Source organism: Girardinichthys multiradiatus, chromosome 22, assembly GCF_021462225.1.
Source record: "Girardinichthys multiradiatus isolate DD_20200921_A chromosome 22, DD_fGirMul_XY1, whole genome shotgun sequence".
Taxonomy (NCBI): Eukaryota; Metazoa; Chordata; class Actinopteri; order Cyprinodontiformes; family Goodeidae; genus Girardinichthys; species Girardinichthys multiradiatus.
In genome coordinates this window covers 16,309,176-16,326,843 of record NC_061814.1, presented here as the reverse complement: position 1 = coordinate 16,326,843, position 17,668 = coordinate 16,309,176, and the positions used below count along the sequence as shown (strand labels likewise).

The window sequence follows — 17,668 nt, the reverse complement described above, 5'->3', positions numbered from 1 at the left end:
ATCACACTGAGAGCCTTTACTTTAGTAAAAAGGATGTATGTCCATGTAGATATAAATTAAAAAGAACACCCATGCATCTCCGTGAATAACTCTGGCTGGCTTTCAGGATGCCACCCACATTTTGTTGAATGACTATTTCACCAAAAAAAGTGTAGGCGTCTATTTTACACTATTTATCTATCATACTTCTATAAAGCACATACTTTCTGTGTTATCTTGTTGTAAAACATTACACTGTGTAAAAATCACTATACATACTGTAGAATGGCAACATATAAGACTGTTGAATCAAAGAAATATATTACTATTATGAAGAAACAGTTTAATATTTTTTTACAGCTTGTATTTCTTAAAAAGACATTTATTTGCTATAAAAATGTTACATTTACATCAAATCAACAAAAAACTACCATATTGCTGTGCAATTAACATAAGATCTTGGTCTAAATGATGTTTTCTTACTGTTAAATAAATAAAATTGAATTTGTTGTCTAAATTAAAAACAATCAAGCACCATTATAACTGTCTCTCATCAGGTCTATACTATAATATGCATTTTAAAAATCAATTTTTATTACAGAGAACACCAAGGCTAAACAAACTCACTGAAATCAAGTAGAAGAACAAAATTGAACTGATTCATTTTTACATACAGTTCCCATTTTTATCTATTTTCCCATCCTATTATACTACATTACACATAGAAATAGAGCAGGTTTGAATTTGCCATCTTCATCTGACTTCTGTAATCCGTGATTTCACAAACTACGATTTTAACTAAGATTTTAACAGAAATTCCTAATTTGGTGTACCCGCGTGTGGTTTAAATTTTATGACTTTGAGCTGGTCGAAACTGTAACATCAGCTCTCCATTTCCCATCTGTGGCTCTGGTGCTGCTTCATTAGGTTGGATGTTTAACAGCTGTGTTGAGAATGAGTTTTTTATCGCCTCACCTTCACATTCAACAGCAAGGAAAAAAAGGTTAGTGTCTGTCAAAACATTTTTATCCTTCATGTCTCTCTGCTTTCCACACTGAGATTTCTAAATGCCAGTGGGTGAATTCACTCATGCATTTACATCTGCGGCAGCTTATTGATCGAAGCTTCACATTTTGTGCATGCATGTATATGCAGACTGGTGTACAAAATGTTCAGAATATGTAGAACCCCTGCTGTCATTCAAGTTTACTTATGAAGTAGTTTTTCCTTTTTTGATATAATTTTTAATATATTTTTTCTGTTAATAGGTCATTTGGGAGTTTAAAATCTCCACCAACTCAGAAAACCCCAAGGTACATTGAAACCCAAGGTTTTAATATACTTTATTCTTGTTTTACTTTGCAACGCGAAGAACAATTCCTGTCTCCTCCTCTTGATCCCTCTCTTTTAGGGCAAATCATGCTGCATTTATGCTGTGCTCTGTTTATCTCCAGTGTCAGATCTTGGATCTGAGAATGATGCAACAAAAATCCACCATGTTGCAGTTTGGGAAAGGGGTTAGATTTGCTGTATGTTATGTTCAGAAACCAAATCAGCTGTTCAAACCAACTTGGTCCTATGTAAAAGTAAAATTGCAAGTGGCATATCACATCAATTTCAAAGAAAATAAGGTTACATCAATGTACTAAGGTACTCTATTCTTGTATTTTCATTGGAATAGAAATATGAAAACGAATGTCATTCAAATAATAGAAAATCATGTTAACATTACCTTATATACAGTCATATTCAACAAATTAGAATAAATGTGCTGAAGAGGCTTGTTCAGATTAAAAGTACCTTTTCAAAATACCAACCTTAAAGCAGGTATTAAACTGTAAAACCTTTCATTAAGCCCACATTTCTGTATAAAACGTCTTTTATTGGTCTGATGTAATATTCTTAACTTAAATGTCGTGTTTTCATTAGCTGTGAGCAGAAAATGGCCATAATTAACAGAAATAAAAGATTGAAGACATCAGTCTCTGTGTAGTTAATGGATATAATGTGTTTAATTTAATGAAATGTTACTGAAATAAATAAACTTTTCAATTTTATTCGAATTTATTGAATATGACTGTATTTTAAGATGCTCTAAATATATTGGTATTTAGTTATCATATTATTACCTCATTCTCTTTCAAACCGCACTTTTGTCTTTTGTTTTTCAATTATCATATCTCTGTGTGAGACCTCATTCTCATCAATATCTGCATCTTAATGTTAGGCTCGTGCTGGGTTCTACCTGTTGACACGCAAACACTTTGCAACTGGCAGATAAGAGCTGGATCGGAGCCATTGATTAACCAGCAACTTCATTATAGTGGCTGGCAGCCATTAACAATGCATCCCCATTGATTCAGCCACTGAAGTGACTGTGGGAGAAATCAGGGAAAGATAACACTGGGAGCTGTGGTTTATATTGGATTCACTGCAGGAATCCCAACACTGCTGTAGCCTCATGCCAGACAATGAGTCTCTGTGTGATCCACCTTTTGCCCTGTCCCAGTTTTCTCAACTGCAACTGAAAATATCAAAGTGTCACACAGCATTACCTCAACTATTTTCTTTGAATTAATATATAATACCAGGCTTGAATAGAGGGGAAGAGGAGAGATAAGCTATAATAGGAGGAAATTACTATATTTAGACCTGACTCATCTGTCTCTATACGCCTCTAAGATGAATATCAGACAGACATTTATCTAACAGCAGGAGGAAAATGTGTCAGTTTGCAGAACAGAAATACATTTTACAGGCTGTGAAACAATGCACGCTCTGCATGGGCACTTGCAGACTGTTTTGTAAAGTGTGGTCAGATGGAAGCCGCTATTCATGTTGGGATAGCACACCAAAGCTAAAAGCCATAACAGACTTTATGTAGTTTTATTGCTTAAGTTGCTGACTGCACTTTAAAAATTGGATCTAATTAAAAAAGCTTGATCCTATGTCACTTTATGTTTTCAAATATCAACAAAAACATCAAATATGTTAGCATGTGCTAACATAGGCACAGGCAGTTATCCTGTATAGGGAAATGAGGGCGTGGAAGTGACAGACTTCTAAAAGTAGTGTGCACTAAAAGTAAAGAAATTGACGGAAGCCTATTAAAGCAATAAATAGCTGTTGCAACTCAATAAAATGTAAATTTCATAAAATTCAAATGAATAAAACCTAATCATGTACAGCATATATGACAGAATGTCAGAATGTTATAGTCTGATGGATCCAAACTTGGACACTTTAACTGAAAACAATGTAGCACATCAACATAAATACACGATACCCACAGTAAAATATGGTGGTGGCAGCATTATGCTCTGGGGTTACTTTTTATAGACTAGACGTTTTGTAAATGTGAACGAAGTTATGAACAGTCTGTTTTGACTCAAAATCTTCAAGTGTCAGTTAGAAAGCTGAAGATGGTGAGAAATTTCATTTTTCAGGGAGCATACAAGCATACATTCGAATCAACAAAAGAATAGATTCACAATAAGAATATTCAAGTAGCCTAAATAGAGTCCATAAATATGTCTGGCAGCCCTAAACTGAAGAGGGCTGTGAACAAGAGATGCCCAGAGATTATGAGATTTGGAGAACCTTTGGGAGGTAGAGAAATATTGCCAATTAAAGATGTTGGATGCTGAAAAACGTCTAACAAAGAAGACTGAATCAGAAATTAAAGTATTAGTTTAAAAGTGTCCACACCCTTGCAAACAGTCAGTTGAATTGCAGATCATATATGCCACACTAAAGATGTAAAAGGTTTTAAAATGATTTATCATGGTCACAATTAACAACATCAGAAAAATCTATCTTTTTAACAGCGGTACATTTTTATATCCACTGTATAGACAGGTATACATACAGAAAACAGACAGAGGATCTTTATAATAGCTTGTTGTCATTATATGAAGGTGAGGGGGCTGGGCCAGGAGTTACATACACAAAATATGTGATATGATCATTTGCAAACGTTTGAAACAAATTCAAATTTGTCCTCTCCTTATTTAAAATCCTATTTATGAAATAAACTATAAATATAGGCCTACTGTTTATTTAAAGGGTCCGCCACTGTTCCCCCTGGCCCCTCACTTTAATGTTTTTATTTTAGAGAAAAAGGCGCATTGCGTAATACTAGTGTGCTTTAAATAGCTTGTGTCAGAAGTAGACCTGTGTCGCTGTAGCAAGCTTTGAGATCTCACTGCTGGATAAACGCAGGGCATAGGGTGCAGAGGGTGGGGAAACAGCGACACCCTGTGGACTAAATAGGTACTGCTGTAAACATGAATAATCCCAGTCAGTCTTTGATAAAATGCAGCGGACATATAGTGCCATCGGAGAACAATAGATGTAAATAAAAACCACAAAGTTGGAGAGACTCTACGTAAAGAAGATAGCTGGATTGAGTTATTTATGCGTAAATATCGGGTTCCTACACAAATATAAGTGCCGTCTGGTTAAAATAATAAATATGAAATACTGTTTTATTAGAGGCTTTGATCGTGTAAAGGTATTTAAGCGTGTCAAATACAAACCCCTCTGTCCTCACAATGTCATCTTAACAAGATTTATGTGAGCGCATCGTGATTTCTGTCCCGTGACATCTCTGCTTTCTCTTTCGGACATTTTTTTTTTTTTTTTTTTTTATTTTCACACTCGCCACAAAATAAATAAACACAAATATTTGTCTTTTTTAACCATTAAAAATCAACCTTCCAAGCCTTAACTGCGACCACAGTCAAAGCGAAGCGCCTCACGGTTTACCTTTTGAGGAATCATTTGATAGCCCTATTAACTTTTATGTAACATTGTTTCTTGAAGGCATCCACAGCAAGCGCCTCAGTGTCATTACTGTGAGAAATGTGCTTTCATATTGAACGTCTTTTACGAAGGTCCTGGAAGAGACATAACTCCGTGAAAACTGTACACGCAGATTAAACACGCATTTTGAGCTGAAATTGGTGTAAATAACACACCTGTGCGCGTTTAATATTTTTAGTTAGAAGAATATACAACTAAAAATAAAAAAGTATTCATCTTATATTAATTGCGTCAAAATATCTGCCGGAATCACACATTCATTTGTAAAAGAACAGCACTAAAAATATTTATTTCGCTCATCTTTTTCATCAAATTAAGTGAAACGCCTTAAACACATTTCTTACGCTAAAACACATTTTTCACACCTATTATACGCTTAAAATATCATGTTTGAAACTCCATATTGCTACGCTCCTTGCAGGACCTTCGACAATCCATTCAAGCCAGCAAGTTTGGAGAGCGTGTAGAGTTTAATCAATTCATAACGTCGAGATGGAGCCGAACTCACTGAAGGTAACGTTTGTTTTCATGCGTCGATTTATTTCAGTTCCTTTCTGCCTACTTTAATTAATCCCTGCCTTTCTGTAAGCTTGGCCATGATCCGCAAAACTTTCACACGCTGAATTGACTGCATCTGTTTGATATGTTGAACATGCAAAATAGTTTCATTGTAGTAATTATGCGCAGAAAACAAGAGGTGTATCATGCGTGATATTTGCAAGCCGTGCGTAAAGAAACAAGGATGTCTGACTTGTTTTGATACATTAATGTCTTTACATGTCTTCAATCTTCTTTATGTTTTTTTCCACAGTGGGTGGGCTCGTCTTGCGGTTTACATGGACCATATATATTCTATAAAGCCTTTAAATTTACTGGGGATGGCAAAGCGAGAATCCTCGCTCTCGGAGACTTTTTCTTCGTGAGATGCAAACCCGAGGATCCTATATGCATAGCGGAACTCCAGCTTCTCTGGGAGGAAAGAACAAGCAAGCAACTTTTATCCAGCTCCAAACTTTATTTCCTACCCGAGGATACTCCCCGGGGACGATCCGTCGCTCACGGAGAGGTAGGAATGTCTGATTCGCTGTTTATTACGAGGAATTTTACATATTGAGCCGCATCTCTTTTGTTTACTGGTTGTGGGTCTCTCAGAGGTATTGTGGAACCCATGCATTTATTATGACATTGATGTATCGATTGGTAAAACTGACCTACTACGGAATTTGCTCTTTATAGTTGTAGACTTCAGCCTTGTTTGCCTAATGTGGTGTCAACATGCTGAATGTGCACTTGTCCAGCTGCGCTCAATAAGAGACTGCAGCCGCTGCGCTCCGTGGGGTTAATTGTGTCATAATAAAATAAAAGGAGCGGGGAGGGGGGGGGGGGGGGGGGTTAAAAATGCAACAATCCTCTGCCTGCCTGTGCTCTGTCGATTTCATTTCTGGTTAAAAGCGTGTCAGATATGCTGACATACAAAGCGGAAATTGCGAAACGCTATATAGTATTGAATGCAGGATAGGATCAGATGCAGCTCCGTACGATAGTGATTAGATATTTTGTAACGCTGCTTGATGTTGAAAGAGGCAGTGCGAGTCAGAGGCGAGCCAAGCCAGTGCTTACACGTCTTAACTATATGTTCTCCTCGCTTTGCATAATTTTCCCCAGCGAACGTTTCTGTCTTCAAACAATGATATTGTTGGTTCACATTTCATTTAGCCGCGCCTGCCTCGCTGTTGTTGGCACAGACATGCAATGGTTATGATTGACTATGGCCAAATGTGGCGCTTGTGATCCGATTACGCTGAATTGCAATGCACTATTAAAAAAGGAAATTTGGGAGGGAGGCATTAAAATGTTTTTAAATTGATACAAGCATATTAGTTTGTAAACTAAATAGCTACTTTATGTTGGTAACAATTCCTGCATTAACAGTTTGATTGAAATTTGGCCACATATTCCAGTTCAGTCATCGTATATGTTAATGTGGGTTGTATTGTGACAGAATATGTCAACCCAGTGAAAGTTCTGAACTCTCCTTAGACTGTGGCCAAATGTTGGAGCAGGAATGTCACTTTATTAAGTAACTACAGCTAATGCTAAAGTCAACCATGCTAGTCGTTGGGCAACAAATGACATGTCTTTGGTGTGTTTGTCAGGAAAAAAGTTTACATTCATGGAAAAGTTTGTTTATTATTGTTTATTACTAGCTGGTTTAGGTACAGCGCTAATGTTAATTTCAAATTTGCTAGCAAACTAAGATTCTTTACTCTGGGAGTAGTTGCCAATGAACGGTGCATCTTAGCTTTGGTTGTTGCAAATAGATTTACTTTCCACCTTAGAATAGATTCAAAAAGTTTCTAACTATTTTAGAAAGACTCTATAGCTTAAATACATACCAATTATTATCATTTGTAATAATAAGTAACATTTGGACAACAAAAGTGTTTTATAAAATGATCTTAATTATTAGTTTGAAGTTATTCAAGGGTATTTGAGCTGTTAAACTTGCATAGTTTTTACTCTAAAGTCTTGATTTACATTTACTCAAAGAAGATGAATACAAATTGTTAAACCTGTTTTATTGGTGACATTTTAACTGTTTGTTTAATCAGTGTTCCCAGATTATGAGCTGTGAAACAAACAATATGTGTGGTTTTTCTTTCTGATATAATGACAGCAACACTTTAATTGCTGCCTTCTTGCCTTGGATCACTTTGCGGCTGCATGGAGATTATTCCATGTTGCTGTTATATTGTTTATAGGGGCGGACAAAGCCGTGTTTGTACTTGACTCTTCCGCCGATGGTTTACTTACATTCTTTCCTCTTGAGTAATAAGAGCAGCTATCACATTACCCTTTCATGAGAAAGGTGGCTATTTATGGCCAGCAGCTTAGACAAGCTATCATCCCTGTGAATTCTTCCTCAGAGCAGGGGTTTCTCCTGCTGAAACCCCCTTGGCGTTAGTATTTAACACACTGCAATTATTTAGTAATTACTCTGAGTGCATGTATTGCCCTCGTCCTAAAGACCAGACTTGCACAAGACATGTCAGCTCCACCCCCTTTATTCCCATAGACTAATTTGCATTGCAAAATGTTCACATTCCAGTCTATTGACCATATCTGGAAAATATTATATATTCAATAACATAGGGTCTGCCAAATGGAGTCACACATATTTGCCACATGCTGTAAAGCACCAAGGCACATGGTTCCAAAAAGAGGCAAGCAATTTTCCTTCATTGATTGTTGCTTTTACACTGATAAAACAAACTGTAAAAAGTTAACTAATAAACTTTGTGTACTTTTTTTGGGTAGAGTGTAATTTATACATTTCTGTAGGACTAGAGTAAGTTTAACTGCTGAAACACTATCTCTCAACTGATTTTAAAATAGGTTTTCTTCTAAAATCAATTGGTTAGTTCATATAGATTTTAAAACCTATAAGTTCATATTAATATTTAATGAACGGATACTAATGCAGAAGAATAACAGTAGGATTAATATAGTAGTGCACAACAGTATACTGCAAATATATAATGTTAGTGTATACAATATTACCACAAATAACGGTTTGATATGCAATACTGGTTTACTATTAGATAACAAATGCAGGGAATAGACACCTTGCAAAGCAATAGTATATTCAGCTTGTTGGATGGAGTCTTACTCCAGCTGAAATCCACACCTGACACAGATGACAGTGCACTAAAAACCAAATGTCACAGAATGTTGGAAGCCATCCAATTACAGATGACAAAGAGAACTGAGGAAACAGTGGATTCATTGCAACATTAATTTGTCCATCGTATAAATTTCTAATATTGTGCAGCTTTATTGCAGAGGACCCCTTCTATCAGAACAGACACCTGCTGGTTACTCTGTGGCACTAGCATCATGACTAACCAGAACCTTAACTATTTCAGGAAGTTATCTAGTTGACCATCCTGTCATGTGAAATAAAAATTGGTTTGTGATCAAGCCATAAAATGTAAAATTTTTACATCTATTTTAACACGATAACATGTAAATATTTTCTCTAAAAGCCACAGCTAAGATGTGCCATTCATTGTCATTGACTGACTGAGAGTAATATTCACCGTGTTAGTATGTTAGACTTTAGCATGAGTGTTGCTAAACTACCTAAGGTATAAAACGCAACTGAAATAGTAATACATCTTTTTTTAATGTATGTAAAACGCATGTAAATATTTGAATAGTGAGCCATTCATTGGCAAAGACAGCAGCCAGGTTGGGAAGTTTAACTTGCTAACCTGTTTGTCATAACTGTTAGCACCATTGCCAAACTATTAAAGGGATGAAATGTTACTGAAATAATAAACTTTTGTTCTATTCTAATAAAGTGGCATGTCAACCTTAGCTAAGATGTACCATTCATTAGCAACAATTGCCTCAGAGTTAAGAGGCCCAGCTTGCTAAGCAAGCTTAATTTTAGCGTTAGTGCTGTTGCTAAACTATTTAAGGCATGAATTATTAATGAAATTGTGGCAAACTGTTACACATATTCTGTTAAGGTAGTGTATATCCCTGATAACCACAGCTATAATGTGCCTTTTATTAGCAATGACAACCTTAGCATTAGCATTGTCGCTTAACTATTTAGGGCATAAATATTAAAAAAATAATAAACTGTTTAAATCCATTTAGAACAAGGTGGCAGGTAAAGTATTTTTCTTACAACCAGAGCTAATGTGTCTTCTTTGCCAACAACTGCCCAAGAGTTAAAAAGCCCAGGGGCGCGGTGCTGGTGGTGTAGTGGTTAAGCACGAGACCATGTGCAGAGGCTATAGTCCTTGATGCGGCTGTCCCGGGTTTGAATCCTGGACCCGGTGACCTTTGCCGAATGTCTCCCCCTCTCTTTGCCCTCCTTCCTTTCTAGCTACTGTTGGACAAATGAAAAAATAAAGGCCTCTAGTGCTGCAAAAAAAAAAAAAAAAAAACCAAATTTAAAATAAGAAGCTCAGTTTGCTAGCAAGCTTGTCTTTAGCTTTAGTGCTGTCACTAATCAAGGCAAAACTGGATACAATTTAAAATTGTCGTTCCAACACTGGAACTTTTTTAACCACAATCTTTTGATTGTTCTTAACTTTAGCAATACATTTCCTATAACCATATCAGCCTGACAGTTTTCTGCTAGTCATTGCGTACAATTGATAAGAATAGTGGTTGATTTAATGTTGAACCAGCATCTTTAACTAATTTCTTAATATTAGATCTGTTGAATTGAACTATTATTAAGCATTATATTTAAATACGTAATTTGTTTCAATAAAATTAAGTCATTTTAATGACTGATGTTTACCACCCTCTAAAATTCAGTTTTATAGTACACATTTGACACATTTTGTACACCAAATAAATAAGCCAAAATCAACATTTTAATCAAAGCAATTTTTCTGCTTGGATTATGAATTTTGGCACACACTTCTAGAATAAATTATTTTCCTTTGATGCTGCACTGATCAGACACTGGGATTGTATAATTTAGAGGATCAAATGTTGTAAGTGCTATGTAGCTTGGCCTCAATTAAAGGGCTCGTTTTCTCTCAGCAAATCTAAACACTGACTGCATATTACAGCTGTGGAAATTGGCCTGACAACTTGGAATCAGTTTATGACCTTCACTGAGCCCATTCAGATTCTCGCTGACTTTGCCCTATAACACACTAATCTGCGCTGCATGAGTCAGCTATACAGCAGGAGCGCTTGCAGATGCAATCCGTAATACAAAAAACACAAACAGGAAGGAGAAACTGATGCCCAAAAATGTTCCACTCTCTCTCTCTCTCTCTCTCTCTCTCTCTCTCTCTCTCTCTCTCTCTCTATATATATATATATATATATATATATATATATATATATATACATGATACGATATGTATATATATATATATATATATACATGATACGATATGTGTGTATATATATATATATATAGTCAGTCAGTCATCATATATATATGTGTATATATATATAAATACAAATATACAAAAATATACACACATATACATACATATATATGTATATATATATATATATATATATATGTATATATATATATATATATGTATGTATATGTGTGTGTATATTTTTATTTATATATATATAAATACACATATATATATATGATGAGTGACTATATATATATATATATATACATATATATATACACATATATATATATATATATATATATATATATATATATATATATATATATATATATATATATATAACCTCACATTACCTGGTTTCCTTCAGTGAAGTCAGTCATGGCCGCCGGCATCACTGAAGCTTTAAATCTGTAATTGATTAAAGATCAGCAGTTTAATTTGTCCTGGTGAGTCACTCAGATATGAAAATGATAACTTGCAGTTCTCAGGAGGTGTGCTGTTTTCACAAGGTCTAGGTGCTAAATGAGAACATATAGTCCCATGAGATAAAGTTTCAAACCTGCTATAATTGTAGTTTATACCATATATTCATAGATTATGTTGGATGTTACTTGAATATGTTCACACAGTTTAAAACAGTGTCTAATGTGAAATGTAAACAGCTGGTAGTACTTTGCTTTCATCTCAAGCTTGAGGCCAATATCCTCCAAATACCAAAAACATCTTTAAGCCTTTTATTAAACTTACTGGAAGTGGATTACAGATTCACTTATGCTCTGGAGCTCTGAGGTATGATGTAATTTCCTGATTATTTCTCAGGTATTTGTTTGCCTCTAGCCTCTCCTGCAGCTTGTTTGCAGTTTTTTTGCTGTGCTGTGCAGTGACGGGAGGAACCGACCTATGACCTACTGTGCTTGTTTTTCTTCTGTCAAAAGGGTTGGAAGGTCAATTCCTTTTAAACACAGGTATTTATTTTAATTTTAATTTTTTATAAGAACCAGCCAGCTTTAGACTGGAAATAAAAGTACTGATTCGGGGGAGTGCATGCAAACTCTCTGCGCCTGTGTTTTGCTGATTAGATGATAAACAGATCAGGAGTGAATTTATGAATCTATTTATACAGAGTTAATTATTAGGTCCATGTGTGAAGGAAGCTCTATTTTTTTTAACTGTATCCCAGCCTGACAAGCAGTGTTTACCACCACAAGTTGAGGCCAACTTGCTCTTTATACAGGCTTTGTGTTGAGTTGCTCACCCATTATGACAAACCCTCTTTTGGGGCCCTTCGCTCTATTTGCCTATTTGCCTGCCTGCAAACTGCCACTGACTAAACAGTCATGTGTTTTAAAGCTCACTGAGTGACACAATTTTCTTCTCACACCAAATGGCCTCTCCTCTCCTCTCCTCTCCTCTCCTCTCCTCTCCTCTCCTCTCCTCTCCTCTCCTCTCCTCTCCTCTCCTCTCCTCTCCTCTCCTCTCCTCTCCTCTCCTCTCCTCTCCTCTCCTCTCCTCTCCTCTCCTCTCCTCTGCGTGCTTTCCTGCCTGCCTGTAATACTCTTTCTGTTTTTGGATAGAACTGTTGTAGATAACAGCTCACCACACACAACACCCACTTATTGTACACTCCTCCTTCAGGCTCTCATAATTACTTATTCTTATCTTTTTTACTGCATATCCTACTTTTACTGCATATGCAGCATAAAAAGAGGGCCGCTCTCGTAATGGGAATTCTGTATCTGCGGAGAATATTCCTGGATCATGTTATATTAATGTGCTATTATCATCACCTCTGATTTCATCTGACCTCTCCTCTCCTCTGTTCTGTCCCTGTAGCTGACAAGGCTTTGGCACATATGCACAGGCACACTGACAGGCAGGGGGACTGCAGCAGTAGGCCCGGTATTGATTGCTGTGGAAAACACTTTGGCATGCATCCAGAGCCATTTCTTCAGCACATGGCAGGAGTCCATGCATGTGTTCTGGTGCTTGCAAAACCAGCTTGTAGGGGAAATTAGATTGTATTCATTTGCTGCTTCTTTGATTTTGTTTTTTTCCTAAGGGAAAAAACACCAAACAAATAATTCGGGACATCTGGGATACTGTTGAGTTAAGTGTAAGTGGCTGTGATATGCAGCATTTTGATGGATTAGGTCGTTCTACAGAATAGCTGGAGGGTAAATGTGATATGGTAGATATTTACAGATCTTTTTACCATGTCCAGTTTGTGCATTAAAACAAATCTCCCCATTCAGATAACCATGGCAGGAATTTCGTGGCGTAGAAGTGGAACGGAGGTGTTTTTTTTTTACTGGGCATGTATGCAGGCATGTGCGCGTGCATGCCTCCTCATGCTGCAGAACAAGCCGTTAACTGTGCACACTGCCCTCCAGTGAATTCCTCACCATTGCTGAAATAGCATGTAAATTATTACCAGCTATTTTGAATAGTGTAATTTAAAGCCTTTAAAATATAACAGCAGAGACTTCAAAGGCCATAAAAAGAAGTCCCACAAACATTAAGATTTTACTTTTTTGTTGTTGTGTCTCGCTGTCTAAATAATATGTTTCTAGCATTGCGTGTTTGTTAACACACTGGAGATTTTGGCGTTCCTTAGCTTTGTTTGTTCCACTTTGTCATTCACTAACCTCTTGAACAGGCAAATATTTGCCTTGATGCATGACTCCAGTGCCTCCAGCTACAGTTTATCATTATTATAACCTCTGATGCAGCCACAGATGGGAAACCCCTGCCCAGTAATCTAGTCAACATTTTAAATTCTTTACTTACGGATCCTTGGGCAAAGCATCAGTGCCTTTCCCTTTATTTTCATTGCATCTTGCTAAAATGGAAGCATATAAGGCTGCAGTGATTCAAGCAGGGCTGACACAGTTTTTAGCTGCGGTGTCACCTTACATGATGAATGCCTCACCCACTTTCAGGATGGCTTTGAAAACTCCTCTTATCTCGCCGTTTTTTGCCGTTGCTAATGCTGTGAAAGAATGCTAAGTTCATATATCACCATGGGTTGTGTAACAGCAATCTCTTAATGGAATCGGTGAATAAAAGATGAGCTCGGTAACGCCCCGTCGATATGCAGCAACTTTTATCCATAAATGAATAAACTGCTCAAATTAAGCAGTGCATCGTGGGTTAGAATCATTCTCACCTTTTTAAATGGTGCACCTTGAACTCCTTGGAATCTGAGAGCAGTCTCAGCCAAATCTATTCTGATTTGATTGTCCCTGGCATAGTTTCTAGAGCTTCTTTTTTAATTTCCAGATAGGTTTGTTTTGGGACACTGCAGCCAAGGTCAGCCATAGGGAGTGGAGACAAATAATGAACTCATATTGTGTTTCATAGCTTCGATTTCTCTTCCCTCCTTCCTTCTCTTTAGTTATCCTGTCCTGTCTACATTATCCATGTCACCATGTCCATTACTCAATTACTAATCTCCTATGGCCTTAGGAATTCCTGTGCTGACCTCTCAGAGGCAGCAGCCTGAAACCTACGCAGCGTGTCAGGATTCCTCAGCATTTATGTGCCCACAGTATAGAAAGGCACCCACCCAGTGAGCTTCAGCACCCCATGACTCACACAACTGAATGTCTTGTCAGTTGGGAATGTTTGCTCAATATTGAATATTTCAGGATTTTTGAAATTGGATCGGTACAGGTAAAAATGTGCAAATTGTCACTTTTTGTGTCGTATTGCCACCAATATACCAGAGTCATGTAAAATGAAGGCCAGAGTTATGAAAGTTCACCCTTAACACAAATATGTTCTAAGTTCAGTGTACCTCATTAAATGTGACCTAGTTCATGTTCAAAGTTCGCTACGCAGACATAACCTAAAAACTTGAAGCAATTGGCATATTGATTAGCTCTTTTTATAGCATTTTAATTATTTACAGAGTTCCCTGCTTTCATTGTCAGAAAGCGGACTATATTGTAAATTGCGGCCAATGTCCTGTTTTTCTTTTAACACGCCGGGTGACAAAACTGTCACATGGGGAAAGTTATTTTTCAGTTGCATGCCAAATAATTTTTGTATTGTTTATTTGCATAATCCTGTGTTTTCTTGTGCAGTTTGAGCAGTGGAGAAAAAGGTGACTATTCATCATGACGGGCCAATAATGCTGAAGTTGGTAGCTGAATTACACCTTCCGATTTGATGCCATATAAAAGGGCTATTTTACTACTTTCAAGGAGTCTGGACTGCATTTGACAATCACTAGTTCAAAATGTCAAATACCATGACTGGTTAAACTTGAACTTAATTAATTGAAATGGAACGTAGATTTAACTTCGGCGTGTAAAAAAAAAAAAGATCAAAGTTCTCCAATAAGCACCCGGCTCCTAATGACAATGGTAATTTCTTCACAGCTCTGCTAAAAGATATAGATTTATTTTGTTGAATTTCAATGGCATTGCTCTGGAGTTAGGACCAGTTTTACAGTAAAGGTCCGTCTGTTTCAACTTACAGTCCCTTAAGTACCACCAACACAACACATTAAAGTGGTGATTGTGGAGATATCATGCTGCAGTAAAGTTGTGAAATATTGATAGAAGGATGCATACAGGATGTTACATTTAGCTGTTTGTGTTGCCTTGCATTTTAACTCAGCCATAAAGGTAGATAATCAGTGCATCTGTTTTATTTCTGTACCTGAGGCAAAATTACTCACACATTACTCTAACACATTATGTATTTAGGGTCTGTAGTGTACAAATCCTTACGATGTGTCTGCGTTCGGAGGGTTACTGAATTGGTACACTTGTGTTTAGTGTGTTGCTGATGTGTAGTGTCACCTCTTGGCTGCGAGGTTGCAGTCCTTTGACCTATGTTATCAAACGAACCCGCTGGCTGTGTGTAACGGACGCCTCTTTGCTAAACTACCAGCTGCCTAACTCGAAATGACAGCGCAGTGTGGAGGGACGGCATACACATAGAGCATTGGCCCGTAGTTTCTAAGCTGCATCTTTGAAGCTCAAAATCCAAGAAGTGAGTTGCAAACCCATGCAGTGCATGCTGAAATACTGCTGGAACGATGCATTTTGGATAGAACACAGAAAATCTAGAGCTGAGACATTTAGTCAGCTGATAAATTCAGCAGAATGAGAGTGATTTCCTTGGAGTTGTTGATGACATTTTGGTCTTACTTGCTTATTACTTCCCCTATTACCTAGATAGCCAAGACACAAAAAATTGCTGGGATGTATATATAACCTAGAACTGGGTTTATGCTGTTGGGAAAGAAGTTGGCAAATTTCAATCAAACATTGGGTCAAAATTATGACCTAATTTGTTGTGTTATAGAAGAGATTTAGGAGCTTCCTCATTTTTCACAGACGACCATCTTGAGCTAAATCAGTGAAATAAAAAGTTAATATGAAGGTAAAAAAAATATGCTGTATGATTTATATTGACGTCAGTTAATAGCATTATGTAACACTAGAGAACTGGTTAGTTCACTTAAGATATAATGAGCCTTCTATCTGCTAATAGTTGGTGCAAGCTAGCTCTAGTTTAGCTCCACTTTGACCAAAGAATTAGTCGGTAAAGACAGGCAATATTTATACTGTTTTATATAGAGTTTGAAATGTTGTTAATAAAGGGCTTTTTACATATTATGAGGCTGCCATATTTATGTTCTCATTCATCTGATCATTTAAATGCACAATTAAACAATAAATAACCATATTATATTTGCTTAGTTATACATATATGGGCAGCAGCAAAGGAACAGGCATAGTCTGCCTAGTTCCCCCCAAAGATAGGCAGATGTTTTTTTTTTATTACTAACCAAACCCAGTATGCTGAGTTAAACCCATAACCCACACATGTTGTTAAACCCATCCAAATACTGCTATTTTTACCCAGACGTTTTTTAGAGTGTATATTTTTAGGTTGATCTAAATGAAATAAGAAAACAAACCTTTTGACATCTGAAAATACTTTACTGAAAGTCTTTTAGATCTAAATATTTGCAGTTCTCATCTCTTAGCTTCATTGTTTTCAAATGTAACCCATTTTGACTTTGAAAAGTTGTTACGGACTTCAACCCAAGAAGATTGTGGAGATATAATAAAAATCATCTGGTTGTACACTGTAGTGCTTTTGTCTGCGCGGTGGCAACCTAGATTGGTGCAATGATGTTACTATAATTATTTCTCAATAACCAACTTGGCCGGCCTTGTTCTCAGAAACTGTGCACAGAAATATTTCTTAATTCTCCACTATTTACAAATTTCTCAACCAAATCTCATGTCTTATGCAAACCACAAATCATTCATCATCTTCCTACTCCAGCTTGCAGGCTGGAACCAGTTGGAGTTTGGCTTGTAAAGTAAAAAATAGAAAGTAGTCTCAGAAAAGAAGGAATTGTTTTATGGTAGCTGCTTTTTCATTGCTGCAGCTTACTGATTATATTGGGGACTGTGTTGACAGCTGCTGAATTGTGCTCACCTGTTGTGTTTTTTGCTCTCAAGCCAAACAAGTCCCCAAAAAAGATCTGTTGACATGCTCACAAATCATTGCATCTTTCAGCAGATTAATATAAAAGTAATTACATTTTTTTCAATTTTTATTCAGGGTTTGATGTTGCAGCTCACTCAGTCTAATTATCTCTGCTTTAAATAGATTCGGCTGAAACATTTGGTTTCTTTATGCGCAGTCAACAGATTGCATCAAAGTACAGTGGGTAAATTCTGTTGAGAAACAGAGCAATGTGGCTTTTTTGGCTGCTGGCTGAATGCTATTTACTGTTGTTCTGCATTATTCAAACAGCCTGCTTTTTCTGCAGTCAGTTTTTTACTGCACGGAAAGCCAGTTACAACCACCCGCCACCACTTGACAGCTGAAGACAGCTCATTATAAGACGACCAAAAACCCATGTTTGATGTTTTTACTTAGTGAGGGAGGCACAGCTATATCAAGCTATCCCTCGCAGG

At 36.8% G+C, this 17,668-nt stretch overlaps 1 protein-coding gene across 1 annotated transcript in view; it reads left to right on the top strand.

Annotated features, from left to right (window-relative positions):
* The first annotated feature begins 5,226 nt into the window (after positions 1–5,226).
* The window catches only part of arid5b (AT-rich interaction domain 5B), a 107,682-nt gene continuing 95,240 nt past the window's right edge, over positions 5,227–17,668 (top strand). Inside the window, exons 1-2 of the mRNA XM_047351687.1 lie at positions 5,227–5,316; positions 5,615–5,869. Of these exons, the coding sequence (XP_047207643.1) occupies positions 5,296–5,316; positions 5,615–5,869 (276 nt within the window). The 5' untranslated portion in view covers positions 5,227–5,295. The remainder of the gene's footprint in view (positions 5,317–5,614; positions 5,870–17,668) is intronic.